The 16,271-nt window shown below is 39.2% G+C and overlaps 1 protein-coding gene across 1 annotated transcript in view; it reads left to right on the top strand.

The window, feature by feature from the left end:
• LOC102863409 (chromosome unknown open reading frame, human C20orf194) overlaps positions 1-16,271 on the top strand; it is a 153,637-nt gene that overhangs the window by 28,583 nt on the left and 108,783 nt on the right. The window contains exon 2 of the mRNA XM_006894257.1: positions 14,002-14,081. Within this exon, the coding sequence (XP_006894319.1) occupies positions 14,002-14,081 (80 nt within the window). The remainder of the gene's footprint in view (positions 1-14,001; positions 14,082-16,271) is intronic.

The following is a 16,271-nucleotide window of genomic DNA, read 5'->3' as shown; positions in this document are numbered from 1 at the left end:
CTGGGGTGAGATGATATCTCATAGTTGTTTTGATTTGCATCTCTATTAGAGTTAGGGATTTTGAACATTTTTTCATGTGCTTGTTAACCATCTGAATGTATTCTTTGATGAAGTGTGTCTGTTCATATCCTGTTCCCACTTTTCAATTGGATTATTTACCTTTATCTTGTTATGGTGGCTTGGTTATTCTTAAAGAATGAATTACTCTTCACTTTATATCTCTCTTTATTGTTTTGCTCAAAATTGAGCTAAAGGGGTGGATGGACATTTGGGCTGTTTCCATATGCTTGTGATGGTGAATAACACTGCTCTGAACATTAGTGTGCAGGTCTCTGTGCCTCAGTTCTCATTTTCTTGGGATATATTCCAAACAGTGGAATAGCTGGGTCATATGGCATTTCTGTGTTAAAGGAAGCACCAAACTGTCTTGCAGAGTGGTTGTACCATTTTACAAGCCCCCCAGCAATGTATAAGAGTTCCTGTCTCCATCTTCTCCAACATTTTTTTACTTGCTGTCCTGTTAAACTTTGCCACTGCTACTGGAGTGAGATGGTATCTCATTGTGGTTTTGATTTGCCTCTCTCTTATCATGCATAAGTTTTTTATTTTTAATTTTTATTTTTATTGTATTATTTTTACACGTACCGTCAAATCAGATCTGACTGGTACAGGAGGAGATTGCCCCCTCCTTCTCCAGCAGAGTATCTGGTGGATTTGAACCACGTACTTCTGTGATTGCAGTGCAGTGTCTTGCCGCTACGCCACCAGAGCTCCCTATCATGCGTAAGTTTTTAAATCTTGAATGATCTCTAGTGGTTTATTGGTAAGGAGCTGCACTGCCAACCCAAAGGCAGTTCAAATTCACCAACTGCTCCATGGAAAATAAGCATTCTTCTCAATGCATTTTACAGCTTCTAAACGTTTGCTGAATTAGTCACCTATGAGTCAGTTTCAACTAAGTGGTACTTAACAACAATAATGTAGATAAAAGTAAAAATATGCCAAAATGTAAACAGTGTCTAGTTTGCATATTGAGGATACAGTTTATATTTATCTGTATTGTTTTTAAAATTAAAAGTAAATAGTTCTGTAACTCAGTAACAAGTTTAGTAGTTAATCTGTTTTGTGATTAAAAATCCAACTTAAGGAAAATAAGAATATGTAAAGAAAAGTGATTTTGTTTAAATCATTTGACAAGAAAAGAAGAAATAATAATGTTTGAACTCCATCAAGAAGGTGGTCTCTACATATTTCATGCTTCCACTTTATTTGGCCAAGATAAATGTGGAAAAAAATTCCTTTTTTGGTCTTGTTTTCAGTATTATCTTAACTTTCAATAGCAATGGGTTCAAATAGGTTCAGCTATTTGTTTCCTTGATCACATGATCTATTCATGCTTTTTGTCGCTGGGTGTTTGCAAGTTTGAAAATCAGAGAGCTCTTGGCAACCTTGGCAGTGAGTCAGTGTCTGTCCAGATGGATTGGAAAATGGGCCAAAAGACCAACATGATGAAATACTTCTAGTGCAGAGAGTGACTGCAAGATCAGTCTTTTGCAAGAAAGAGTGGAGAGGGACATACAACCATTATTTCCAAGGAAAGAAATTGTGCTTTAATCTTCTTGATCTTGCCATTTCTTCAATTCCTTCAGTTACTCTGCATGTCCTGCTTTTCCCTAGATACATTTTTTCCTTCTGAAAATGCTCATACAATACAGAAAAGTTGAAAGACTAAAGCAATGAATACTTGTTAGCCCAGTGCTGACATTCTACGGTTTTCCATATGTGCCTTATCTTTTTCTTTTTCTCTTCATTTCTGCTATTGCTTTTTGAAGTTAACAGCAATATCATATTTCACTCCTAAGCACTTCATCATTCATCTGCTAATAAAGACTATTGTACAGTGTTTGTTGTTGTTGTTATGTGCCATTGAGTCACTTGTGACCCTGCTCTATTCTGAGCCAATCTTACTGTCTTGGACACACCTCCCCTCATTACCCCAGTCACTGAATTGATCAATCTCATCCAGGATCTTCCTCTCTTGTGCTGTCCCTCCGCCCTCCCAAGCATGATGTCCCTTTTCAAGGACTGGTCCCTCCTTGCAACATGTCCAAAGTATGGCAGATGAAGCTTCAGAATCTTTGCCTCCAAGGAGCAGCCTGGCTTCACCCGCTCTAGGATGAACTTGTTTGTTTTCCTAGCAGTCCATAGTATGTTCAGTACTCTTCTCCAGCACCGCAGCTCAAACGCATCAATTCTCTTTTTATCATCCCTGGTCATTCTCCAGCTTTCTGACGCATAGCAAGCAATTGCAAAGACCCTGGCCTGGATCAGGAACCCCTTAGTCTCCAGACTTATGTTCTTGCTCTTCAGTACTCTGGGAAGGTCCCTGACCACAATCATGTGACCTGACCTAGGAAAATTAACAATAATTCCATAGTATCTAACCCTGCATTCATATTAAGATTTTCCCCAGATGCCTTCCAGATAGTTCCCTGTGTGAATAATAAATAAATAGTCAAGTTCATACATAGCATTTTCTTTTGATGATTCTTATTTATTCTGGAGTTGGTCCTCCTTGGTTTTTGTTTTGTTCTATATAACTTTGAGGAGATCACATTACTTGGTTTAAAGACCATCTCACTTCCTAGATTTGTCTGATAACTTTCTCATGCTCTTTCCCCTCGTGTTCTTTTGTAACCCCAATAAATTGGACATTAATCTAGAAGCTTGGTTTGATTCAGGTTACACATTTTTGGCATAAAATTATATATATCCTTAGGAGGCACCAGTATGTTCTTTTGAAGCCGTGTACTGATTAGGACCTCTTCATTTAAATTAGAAATCTTATGTGATTGTTGTTATGTACTGTCAAGTTGCCTATGACTCATAGCAAGCCTTTGTACAACAGCCATATACCCTGCTCTATCCTGTGCCAATCTTATTGTCTTTGACACACCCACCCCTATTACCCCAGTCACTGAATCAATCCATCTCATCCAGGGTCTTCATCTCTTATGCTGTCCTTCCACCCTTCCAAGCATGATTTCCCTTTCCAACTACTGATCCCTCCTTGAAACACGTCCAAAGTATGTCAGATGAAGTTTCAGAATCTTTGCCTCCATGAAGCACCCTGGTTTCACCCTCTCCAGGACAGTCTCCTAGCAGTCCATCGTATATTCAGTACTCTTCTCCAGCACCACAGCTCAAATGCATCAATAGATAAGAATTTATTTTTGTTTAATTATGTTTTGCAGTAGATGATAATGTACTAATTCACTGGAGATGACATTATCCTAAGTTTCCTCTTTAAGATTTTATTTGAAAGAAGAAAAGTAGCTTACTTGGCTCTGACATGAGCAGTCTTTCCTTTTCCTGTTATGGTTGGACCTCACATCTTCCGGAACTCCCTGAGGTCAGGGGCCATGCCTTATTTTTCTCCTTATTTGTCATTACTTGCACTGAATTCCATTCAGTAGGTTTACTGATCTGAGCCACTGTCTTCCTTCAGGTAAATAGGAATAGAGTCTTTTACTATTGCTATATGAAATATTTTTTGGTTTTTAAATTTTTTTGAAGAGGTTTTTAAATTTAATGTAAATAAAATTTGTTGGAAATCAGTTCAGTCATCTTTACTTTAGAAACGGATTAAATTGAATTGAATGGCAACCGTTTGATGGCAGCATTAAAGTATTAGTTTATTCCTAAACCAGGCTAGTGAAAGAGGAGTACCAGAAGGCTGGTCCTGAGAGGGGCACGTGTATGTCCACTTGACGGATGGTGGCTACACTTCCCCAGAAGCAGCCCTCCTTCTCCACTCAGAGCTGTAGTCTCTGGAACTTCCCCCTAAGCCAAAGCTTGACTGTCTTGTTAACATTTACCAGCTGGCCCTATTTATTTCTGTTCCTTGGACCTGATCATGTCCCACTTTTGCATACCCTTCAGTTACCTTACAGTCTTTAACTTGGGCACGTTTTGCAGATTTGCTATCCCCACTACCATCTTGTCCTCATTTGTTAGATCTTCAAGATGACACGATGTACAGATGGATAAGATCTTTGATGTCATGTAAACTTGAGTTCAGAATCTGCTTTTCCACCTACTAGCTGCTTACTCCCTCAGTTCCTGACTTCCAGGTACTGATAAGGAATAACATAACGTCTCCCTCCTCTAATAAATATTGCTATATCAGAAATAATACAGTAGATGGCTTTTAAAAAAGAAAATATTTTCTCACAATCGTAGAGGCTGAAAGTCCAAGTCATGGTCAGGTCATGGTCACTTCCTTCCTTGTAGGTGGTTGTTAGGTGCTATTATGAGGATAGTCCTGTGTAGTTTTTGGCTTCTAGAGGATCGTCACGTGGCTTCTGTCTTCCTTGTGTGTGACTCTGTGTGTCTAATCTGCTCTCTTCAACTCAGAAGTGATTAAATTTATGCTATTTGGGTAGAATATAATTAACATAAAGAAAATCTTGTCTCCTAACAGAATTTTGTATCCTCTGGTGTAGGAGTTAGATTCTAACACACATTATTATGGGGAAGAGAATTAATCCATGATTCTTACGTATCTTTTACTACTGCAGCAAACAAATTTATTTTATAACCTTTTTGAAAACTTAAAATTTATTTTCTAACAGTTCAGGAGGCTTGAAGCCCAAGTTCAGGGTGCTGGCTCTAAGGGCTTTCCACTTCCCTGGTTCCTTCCCAGTCTTCACTAGGTGTGTATCTTCATTTTCTACTTCTTTCTCTATACCTAAATTGCTCTCTTTTACATCTCAGAGGTGGAAATGCTTCAGATACACCCTTTCCTGATATGCTGTCATTGACATAACAAGGAAAGCCTTTTTCCCAAATGGGGTTATATGGACAGTTATAGGATTTTATGATAACTATGGAAAGGCATTAGGTCTTTTGTTCATAAAGTCACTATGAGTTGACCTTGACTTGACAGCAATCAACAACATAGGAGTTTAGGATTTACAGCATATATTTTGGGGCAGTGAGATTAAATGTGTAAAAATATTCCATGTCTATGGGTGATTGAAGAAGGAAAAAAAAAGTCCCCCAAGGAGATGGGAAGACCCTGAGAGATATCCATGTCCTGCTTTATCATAGACTTGCTAGTTCTTCCTGTATGCCTCAAAGAGAAGAGGCATTGATGGAGCAAGATGCAGGGCTCCCACCGTAGAGGTTTAATCCTCTGCGGGAGAGAGCAGGTGCTACAGAGACTTTGGATGAGATGGTGGCATAGATGGATGGAGGTGTAGGCCCTCTTCAACCAAGACACTAGAAAACAAAGGTAACAAATAAGGGTGATCATTCTGAAACCCTGAGACTAAAAAGAAAAGATAAAGAAGAGTAGCTTCAATGCACACCCATATTTATTGCGGCTCCGTTCACAATAACAAAGAGTTGGAAACAACAACCCAAGTGCCCATCAACAAACGAATGGCTGGAGAAGCTCTGGTGTATTCATACAATGGAATATTATGCAACATTGAAAAACAAAGAGCTCATAAAATATTATACAAAATGGGCGACCATGGAGGACATTATGCTGAGTGAAATAGCTCAGTCACAAAAAGACAAATACTGCATAATACCACTGTTATAAAACAGGACTGACATGGTGGTTGTGGGCAAACTAATAAAAGAGGGGATAAATGATGTACATGGTGTTGAAATAGATGAGGGGGAGAACTGTATGAAAGTAATATATGATTAGGTATGACTGGCATGGCAAGAGTCCAGAATAAGAGCTGCATAGCCAAGTGGTGTTGAGGGGGGCTGTATAAAAATGAAAGAGCCTTTTTCCCAAAGAAAAAAGCAAACTGGGAGGGGGGTGGGCAGGGAGGAAAATGTGCAACAGTAAATGAATGGAAATCCAAGTTCTTTATAAACTTTCATTAAAATCTTAATTAAATTTTTTATAAGAATGAAATGTATCTTCAAACAGTGAAGGAGGAGATAGAATGAAAATATCTAATAGACTGGGAAGCACAGTACCATAAACAGTGCAGCTTGGCCATTTGGAGCAACCGTCCGCCTGGCTGTGTCCATCCATGGAGCTAGTTCACCATGGGAAAGGTGAGCTCTTCGTCCTTTTACTTCATGCTCTCAGAGATCAAGAAATAATGAAGGGAGATCTTTGAACTTAGAACCAGTGATAATGAGCAGAAATAAACCTATGTGGTGACATCATTCAGAAACTGACCCAGATTCAGAGACACCAAGTGTAATAAAGATTGTTGTTATGTACCAAGAAGGTAGAGCTGACTCTCCAGCCAGTTTTTAAAGACTGTAAAATTACACAGGAGGAGATTTCTCTTTCTCCCACTGAGCCGCTAATGAATTTGAATTTGAACTGCCTACCTGTTGGCGGGAGCTTCCTGACTAAATCAAGCCTGGAAGCAGGAACAGCATCCACTTCTGAAATGGCTTGCTTCCGGAAACTCTATGTACGAACAGTGCTCAGGCTGTTCATTCATACGGTCGCTATGAGTTGTCTACGACTCAGTGGCACCAAACAACAAACAACACCACCTTTGGATAGCAGGAGTGGCATCCACTTCCAAAATAGCTTGCCTCCAGAAACGCAGTGAACTTGAAGAAAGGATGAAAGTTACACAGGTGTCCAGGTCTTTCATTCATAGGGTCACTATGAGTCGACTACGACCTGATGGCACTTAGCGTCAACAACAACCACCTTTGGGTTGACAGCACAACTCCTTACATGTTGTTGTTGTTGTTCTGTACCATTGAGTCAGAACCGACTCATAGTGAGTTTTCAGAGGCTTAAATTGCATGGAATGAGGTTGCACATCTTCCCATGGAGCAGCTGGTGGATTCCAACTGTGTGTCTTTGGGATTACAGCACAGATTCTTACTACTGGGCCACCATATTTCAGTCTATAAATGAGGACAATTCAATGCAAAATTGAGAGAATAAGTTAAGTTAACAAGTTAAGGACCTAAGCAGAGAAGAAGACAAGGCAATTTCAAGAAAAGTGAACTGTTTGGGAATAAAATAGTAATTTACAAGGATAACTTAAAAGAAAATTAATAAAACTTTTCATTGAAATAAAAAAAAGAGGAAAACCATAAAGGCTTACAGTAGTACCTTTTCACAGTAGTGAAAGAAATTATGAGAAAAGCCATCAACAAAATAAACTCAGTGCAGAAAAGCAGACAGAGCAAAGAAATAAGCATCACAAAAAGAGGGCAGCACAATGACACCAGTGAAACCACACCTCTTGAAAAGTACACAGAATGTGAATGGATTAATTCACCAGTCAAGAGAAAAAGATAAGCAGTATGGAAAAGAAGGCATGACTCCATCTTTATGTTGCCTACAGGAGACACACCATAGACACAGGACAAAGACTAAAAATCAAAGGCTTGAAAAACATATGGTAAGGAAATGACAATAAAAAAGAGCAGGAGTGGTGATAGTGATTTCTGATGACATAGATCCCAAGACAAACCCCGAGTAAGAGATGAAGAATGGTATTCTGTAGTGATCTAAGGAGAAATTGAACAAGAGTCTGTAACTATACTTGATATTAACACGTTCAGTTATAGAACTGCACAAATCATACTTTAAATAGTCATCCACCCATAATAGTAGGAAACTTCAATACACCAGCTTTTTTTCCCCCCAATATGCCACTTTCAATAAAGGATAGACCAACTAGAAAGAAGCTCAATAAAGATGTGGAACTAACATCAGGGTGGGGTATGACAGAAAAAACTGGATAAATTATGTATCGAAACAGATGAGGGAAAGAACAGATTTAGAAGTGATACATGATTGAGTATTATGGTTAGCACAGGAATCCAGAATTAAGGTTGCATAGAGAAGTGTACTTGGGGTGGGGGGTGGGGGGAAGGGACGTGGGAATTGTATACTAATGAAGGAATTTTTTTTCTTTCTTTTTTCTCTCTTCAGAGGGTGGGGAACTGGTGGGGAGGGGTTGGCAGGGAGAAAATTGTGGCAGTGAATGAATGGAAATCCAAAACCTCTGTAAAAAAAAAAAATTAATTTTTTTTAAAAAAGATGTGGAACTAAACAGTATAGTGAACCAACTGAATCTTGTGGACATGTATGGACCATTCCACCCAACAGCAGCACAGTATACACCCTCCAGTGCACATGGAACATTCTCCAGAATATGCCATATGTTAAGTCACAATGCAAGCCTCAAAAATTAAAAAAACATAGAAGTACTACAAAACATCTTTTGTAGAATTAGTATAAGGATCCGGGGGGGTGGAGGAGGGTGGAAGCAGAGTGATGTGTGTGGGAGGAATTAATCATGAAGTTGTATAATTTGATGAGGAGGTAAGGGAAATTGGAAGACTCTTTCTCAAAATCAGTGTATTTGAATTTTGTAAATAAACGTAACTAAAAAAAATTACCGTTTAAAAAAAATCTTTTGAGATCACAGTGCTGCTACAAAATTTGAAATAGTAAGACCAAAGGAGGAACTCAGGTACATAGAAACTAACGTTCTGCTTGAACACTATGGGGTGATTTTAAAAAAAAAAATAATTTTTTTTAATCAAATGAGAATGAAGATATAACATACCTAATGTTTGGGACACAGAAATAGCAATACTCAAAGGTTAATTTATAGCAATAAATACATTATAAAAGAAGAAAGGACCAAAACCAACACCCTAACTAAATATCTGACAGGAAAAAAACCCGGTAAACTAAATATATGGCCTCCAGAAGAAAGAAAATAATAAAGGTAAGAGGAGAAATAAATGACAATAAAAAACAGAAAAACAACAGAAAGAATTAACACAGCTAGGAGTTGGTTCTTTGAAAGGAGTAATTCATTTGACCCTAGGCCCTGGCAAACCTGACAAAGAAAAAGGAGAAGGCGGAGAAGGCGAATGAGATATAAAGTGGGTGATGTCACAACAGACCCAACTGTAATAAGAAGCATAATACCAGCACTCTATGACAGTGAGTAAGGATGACAGAAGAATCGATGCCTTAGAGCTGTGGTGTTGGAGAAGATGCTGACCATCCGTGGAAGATCAAACAGATAAACGGCCACACAACAAACTGCAGCCAGAGTACTCCTTGGAGGCAAGGATGACCAGGCTTCCTCGCAGATATTTTGGGCATATTGCTAGGAGAGGCTTTCCTTGGAGAAAGAAAGATAGCATGTTTTAAAAGGTAGAGGGTCAGCGAAAGAGAGGAAGGTCCTCAGCTGATCGATGACTGGAGCAGTGAGCTCAAGTGTGACAGATGTTGAGGATGGCAGAGGGAAGAACAGGGTTCAGATCTGTTGTTCAGAGGGTTCCCATGAGTCATACAATGGCTCCTAACTACAGCAGTGAAGAACTACCACAAATTTGAACACCTAGAGGAAATACACAAAACTTTAGAAACTCACTGCCCACCTAAACTAACACAAAGGTAGAAAGTTTGAACAGACCCATCACAAAAGAAGAAATTGAACAGATAGCAATACCACTCCTAACCAAAAAATTCCTGGCCTACATGGCTTCACTGGTGAATTGTACCAGATATTCAGAGAACGCCGATACCATTTCTGCTCACACTGTGTCAGAATATAGAAAAAGGTGTACTTCCAAACTCATTCTGTGAAGGAAGCATATTAACCCTTATACCAAAGCCAGACAGCTCAACTCAGATTCACTGCTAGTCTGGTTCCAAAAATAATTGTTAGATGCTGTCGAGCCATTCATGACTCACATGGCCTTATGTACAACAGGTTGATATGCTGCCTGCTGTTACGTCGGCCTCAGAGTCATTGCTGTGTTTGAGTCTGCTTTTGCAGCACGATGTCTCTGTCATTCCGGGTCTTCCTCATTTGCACTGACGCTCTCTTTTACCCACCATGATATCCTCCAGACACTGATCCCTGCTAATACCATGTCTGAAGAACGCAAGACAGAATTTCATCATTATTGCTCACGAAGAGCATTCTGGGTGTATGTCTTCCAAGACATTTCCCTGTTCTTCTGGCTTTCCATGGTATAGTCAGTGTTTTCACCAGCATAGAGTTCCAGTGCCTCACTTCTTCAGTCTTCCCTTTCAGGAAGCTTTTGCCTTGGAAACGCTGTAGGGCACTTCTCCTCTGTCCTGCTGGATTGGTGTAAGTCAGAATTGACTTGACGGTATAGGCGCGGGTTCCTATTTAGAGGCTAGTGTTGTACATTGTATTACGTGCATGCTTAACATCTGGTGTCATCTTTGATGAAGTAACTCTTCTTTTGCCAATTTTTTAGGGATTTTTAAACAATGCTAAATGTTCAGATTTATTTTTTTTTTAGATTTTAATGAAAGTTTATAAAGAACTTGGATTTCCATTCATTCATTGTTGCACATTTTACTCTCTGTCCCTCCTTCCCCGCAGTTCACTTTTTTCTTGGGAAAAAAAATTCTTTCATTGTTTTACAGGCACACCAACAACAACAACAACAACACTGTCACATTATTATGCAACTGTTATATTGGACTCTTGTTAAATGTTCAGATTTCTTAATGTACTTTGAGTCCTTGATTAGATAATGGTTTACATTATATTTGGTCCTAATGTAGCTTGTCTTCTTATCTTTGCATAACGAAAGTTTTACATTTTATTAAAGCACAGTTTATCAGTTTTTTTTAAATGTTGTGTGCTCTTTGGCATCATATAAGAACTGTTCCCAAAACCATAGATTCCAGGTAATATTTGCAAGTTTTATAGTTTCATCCTTTACATTTTAATCTATGATCTATTTCTTATTAAGATGTATGTGAGGTTTGGGTCAGAGTTCATTTTTTGGCTTGGGATATCTACGTGTTCCAGTACCATTTATTGAAAAACTGTCTATCCTCCACTGAATTGCTTTTGCACCTTGGTGAAAAATTAATTGGTTATTCTTGAAAATATCTAGTTCTGACTTCTCAATTCTGCTCCACTAATCAAGGTATCAGCTAACACTTCTCAGTTCTAATGACTTTGACTCTTTAATAAGTGTTGAAATCAGCTAGATTTGTTCATCTCATTTTATTTTTTAAAAAATATTTTAGCTGTTCTTATTCTTCTTAGATTTTTCATAAATATGTTAGAATAATTTCTTCTGTGTGCACAAAAAATTGTGTGAAGATTTTGCTAGATAATACATTAAACTTGTGGATCAATTGGAGGTGAATTGATAGCTGCACAATGATGAATCTTTCAGCCCGTGTTCCTGGTTAATCTTTCCATTTAGATGTTCTTTTTATTTCTTTAATCACTGTTCTGTAGTTGCATAAAAGTCCTAGGCATGTTTAGTTATATTTAAACTTTGTAGATAGTCTTTTTGAGAGTTGGTGTTACATAGATGATATTACATTTTTATTTTATTTTCTACCTGTGCATTGCTGTTATGTAGAAATGCAGTTATTTCGGTATGCTGCAATCTTGTTGAATTCACTTATAGTTCTGGGAGTCTCTTGTAGAATCCTTGAGAGCCCTCAGTAGACCATCATGTCACCTGCAGATAGGGTTTATTTCTTCCTTCCCTATTTGGATGCCTTTTATATTATTTTCTTGACCTTATTTCACTCACTGGAACTTCTAGTACTGTGTTGAATAGGAGCAGTAAGAGTGATAATCTTTGCTTTATTCTTGTTCTTAGATGAAAACCATTCATTCTTTCACCATTCACCATGACATTAGCTATCGATTTTTAGAAACAGGAGGTTAAGGAAACTCCTCACTATTCCTAGCTCACTGAGCATATTTTTTTTTTCATAAATACTGATACTTGTTTTATCAGTTTTGTAGTTGTCTGATTTTCTTTTCAGCCAGTTAGTGTAATAGTGGATTATGTTGACTGATTAATGATTCATGATCCAGTCTTGCCATCTCTGTTGCATAATTCTGTTCATATGGTGCTGAATTCTTTTGGCTAATATTTTGTTCAAGATGTTTACTTTTTTTTAAAAAACAAGAAACAAGAAAGATAATAATCTATTTCCTGCCCCAAATAATGCCCAAATGCTCATCCTTTCAACATCAGGAATGTAGTGGAAACAATTCCAGATACAAACTCTCATGCTACAAGCAAAACAAGAGCTAGTGCCAGTTTCTTTCCCTCCTCTTACAACCACTTAGACCAGAAGATTTTTACGTTTATTATGGATATTGGTCTGTAGATTTCTTTTTTGTTTTCTCTCTTTTTTTTTTTATCTCTGTCTAGGTTTTGTATTAGGTACAAAATTTAAAGTCTTGAGGTTTGTGGTAGTGAATAGTCAGTTATGGCTTGAGGAACATAAAAAAAACACACAACTCAAGGTAGAGAGAGGTGAAGAATCCTGGGAAGGGAAATAACGTTGTTTAGGTGGAAGTAGTGTTGTCTGGATGATGCAAGGCAGTGTGCTAGAACAATTTCAGGGGATGGGTGCACAATCTGATTAGGTGGCTGGAGCAATTACTATAGTTGGTCTACAGAGGATCTTAGTTAATATTGATATGGTTGGGCTGGAAATGTGTCAACTGTAAAGAAAAGGTGGTGGTGGTGGTGGTGGTGGTTGTTTACCATTGAGTCAGACCTGACCCATAGCCGACCCTCCAGCGGTTTTTCAGCGGCTGTTAATCACATAGGAGGAGATTGCCCATCTTCTCCCATGGAGCAGGCGATGGCCTTGAACTGTATGCCTTCAGGATTGTAGTGCAGCTTCTTGCCACTAGGCCACCAGAGCTCCCTAAAGAAAAGATTAAATATAGAAATACCAGGGAGGCAGATCTTGGGAGGGGTAACCTGACCGAATACTTAGTCCTGAGCGTGAAATTGGATACCTCTCCCTGCACCTGCTGGGAAGGAGGAGGAGTTGGTGTGGAGAGGAAGTGAGGAGTCCCTAGAAAAGATATCAGGGTCTAGGGTTACCTTTCCTCAAACTTAATAGGAAGAGATCCTGTGCCCAGGGCTGATGAAATATTAGAGCGGCGTGGAAATGGAAGAAAGTATACTCTGCTGACACTCCTAAGGGAATTGTTGTGGTGTACTGTAGAGTCGGAACCGACCCACAGCTGACCCTCCAGCGGGTTTTCAGAGACAATTAATCACACAGGAGGAGATTGCCCATCATTCTCACATGGAGCAGTTGGTAGCCTCGAACCACATGCTTTTGGGATTACAGCACAGCTTCTTGCCACTAGGCCACCAGAGCTCCCCAAGGAAGGAGTTGTGGTAATGAAGCAGATCTTTATTTGGGTTCTTAGAATAATTTCTAGGTCGTGTAACACTGGTCTGTCCACTTGCTGTACAGAGGTAACTCGTGGTTGCTGTGAAGCCAAACTCTGTGACACTGATGAGTCAAATGTGATAATGTTTACCCATGGTGGACAGGGTTTGTTGAAGCTCCTGATTAAAACAGGCTTGGAAGCAGGAGTGGCATCCACTTCTACTATAGCTTGCCTCTGGAAACCCTATGAACCTGGAGAAGGGACAAAAGTTATACAGGAGGTGTCCAGGACTTTCATTCATAGGGTCGCTATGAGTCACCTGCAACTCGATGGCACTTAACAACAACAACAGAACAATTTCTTTTGTCTATTTTGCTTTTTTTTATTGTTGCTTTTAAGATAGATCAGTAGAAAATCAATATGGAAGCTCTGCAGTAGTCCTCAAAAGTTAAAAGATGTTGGTGGTCCTTGAAGTCAGCTGCTAAGTCCCATTCTTGCCTTGCATTGACCTGGAGAGGCCTTTGGTTCCATTCTTTTCTGAGCCAGGGAACCACTGACCATCTGCTTTGTAATCATCCGTTTACAGACTTGTCTCTGATCGTTTCTGCACAATCTCTTCCAGAAACGACAAGAGAACAATTCCTAGCTCACTTGTGGTTTAGATACCAAAAAGCAGAGCGAGGCCAATTTCTGTGCCCTTCTGAAGTAGTTCCTCCTCCACGTATCATTGTGTATCTGGCATATAGGATGTTCTTCTCGTAGCGCTGTGCTGGCCCTCAGGAAGCTCTTTTCTCTCTTCTCATTGCAGCTGCAGCCGACTCCGATGGGTCCAGAGCATCCTGACCCAGAGCAGCAAGTCACAGCCGGATGGGATCCTCTGCATCCTAGGTCAGTGCTTTTATACAAGGTGGGATGCAGGACCAGGCAGTCTGGCTCCATGTTCAACAGGGAAATGTTAACAGTATCAATGACATAAGTGGTGCCTTAGTGTCCTGCTCTTATTGCCCTGAAATCTCTTGTTTAATGAAGTTAGGTGAGATTTCAGTCACTTAGGGAGTCTTGACCTTGAGACAAGCACTCCAGACATGGTATCTCATTTCTTCTCATGGCCATAGAAGGAAGCAGTGTTACTCCTGTTTCACAGATGAAGAATCTGAGACTCTGGGAGATAAAATAGACTTGCTCAGGGCCACAAAGGGAAGAATTGGCAATTTCTTTGTTCTTTAAAATGTTCTGTTATTGTGAGCATGTATCACATTTAAAAATGAAAACTTTATATTAAAAAAAATTAGACAATACCTGAATATATAATAATATGTCATAAAAAGTTTCCAACATGTCAGATACTCACTTTCCAGAGATAATGTGGTCAGCTGTACCTTTTTTGTCCAAACACAAATGAGAATTCAATCTATGTCACATGGTTACCCTTGTGTTTCTTTTTTCCTTACTGTGACAATATATCTTGGATACTTTTCTATATCAGACTTCTTATATTTGCTCTCTCTTTCCTTTACTTTATTAAATTAATTATATATCGTCTTTCATAGTAATTTCAATTTCTGTTCTTAGCATTGAGCACTAAAAGTGCAATCATTTGGTCAGGTACTTTGTCCTCAACCAGCCAGTCTTCTAAGAAGAAAACAGTCCTGGTAGTTTTTTATCTGTCTTTCCTCAAATGTTCTATGCAAAATTTTTAGTTTTTAACTTAATATTTGCATTTAAATTATGCCTCCAGAGCGGGGCACATTTGGAGTTTAAATCTTGCCTCCATTACTACCCCAGCCCAGAAGTTACTGAGACCCTATTAGTAGTAGAGGTAAAATTCAAGCCTGAAGCTTCAGATGACTCCCCAACTCACCACTCTTTTTGCCATGAATTTATCCATAAATTAAACCATCTGTTTGTTACTGTACTTTCACTATTATTTCTATTACCCAAGGCCTTAGAGGGGAGCTTTGGTGGCCTCCTGGCAAGAAGCTGCCCTGGAAACCTTAAAGGCACGTGATTTGAGGCCACCAGTGGTTCCATGGGAGAAAGATGGTCAGTCTCCTCCCTGTGATTAACTGCCTCTGAAAACCACTGGAGGATCCACCTCTGTGATACACAACAAGAACGAGGCTTTGGAAAGATATTTACTTGTGTTTTATTGACTGCAAAAGCATTCAACTGCATGGATCTTAATAAACCACACACAGATAGCATTGCAAAGAATGAGAATTCCAGAACATAGACCAAGCAGCATGTTTGATAAGAACAAGGGGATACTGAATGATGTAAAATCAAGAAAGATGAAGGGTAGCTCTGGTGGCCTAGTGTCAAGAAGCTGCACTGCAATCCCAGAGGTACACGGTTCAAATCCACCAGGTGCTTTGCAGGAGAAGGAGGGACAATCTCCTCCTGTACCAGTCGGATCTGATTTGATGGTGCACACACAAAAAAATAGTAACATAAAATTAAAAAAAAAAATTTAAGAAAGGTGTGTGTCAAGCTTGTATCCTCTTACCATAGCTGTTCAATCTGTAGCTGAGCAAATAATCTGGGAAACTGAACTACGTGAAGAAGAATGTGACATCGGGATTAGAAGAAGACTCATCAACAAACTGTGTTACATAAATGATACAGCCTTGCTTGTGGAAAATGAAGAAGATGTGAAGCACTTATTGGTGAAGCTCCATGACTGTAACTTTCAGTGCGGATTACACTTCAACATAAAGAAAGCACAAATTCTCACAACTGGACCAATAAACAACATCATGATAAATGGAGATAAGTGTCTGGATAGTGCAAATTGTTAAGCAAGCCCTTGACTAGAAGACAGAAGATTTAGGACCCATCCAGAAGTGTCTCAGCCCCTGGCTCTGATGATCTGCTTCTGAAAGCACATAGCTTTGAAAAGCATGTTCTATATACCATGCATTGAGTCTCACTATGAGATGGAGTGGACTCAACCACAACTAACAGCAACAACCCTTAGGTCAGATCCTTGGCCTGGATGCAGTCGGTTGTGCCAAGGTGCCAGGCAGTAAGGTGATTTACTTAGCAAGAAGGCAGCATGCTGAGGGGCTCAGCATACCC

The sequence above is a fragment of the Elephantulus edwardii genome, unplaced genomic scaffold (genome assembly GCF_000299155.1).
Source record: "Elephantulus edwardii isolate Elephantulus edwardi_28Jun2011 unplaced genomic scaffold, EleEdw1.0 scaffold00138, whole genome shotgun sequence".
Lineage (NCBI taxonomy): Eukaryota > Metazoa > Chordata > Mammalia > Macroscelidea > Macroscelididae > Elephantulus > Elephantulus edwardii.
Note: the sequence above shows the minus strand (reverse complement) of the source record. Positions and strands in the feature narration are given on the sequence as shown.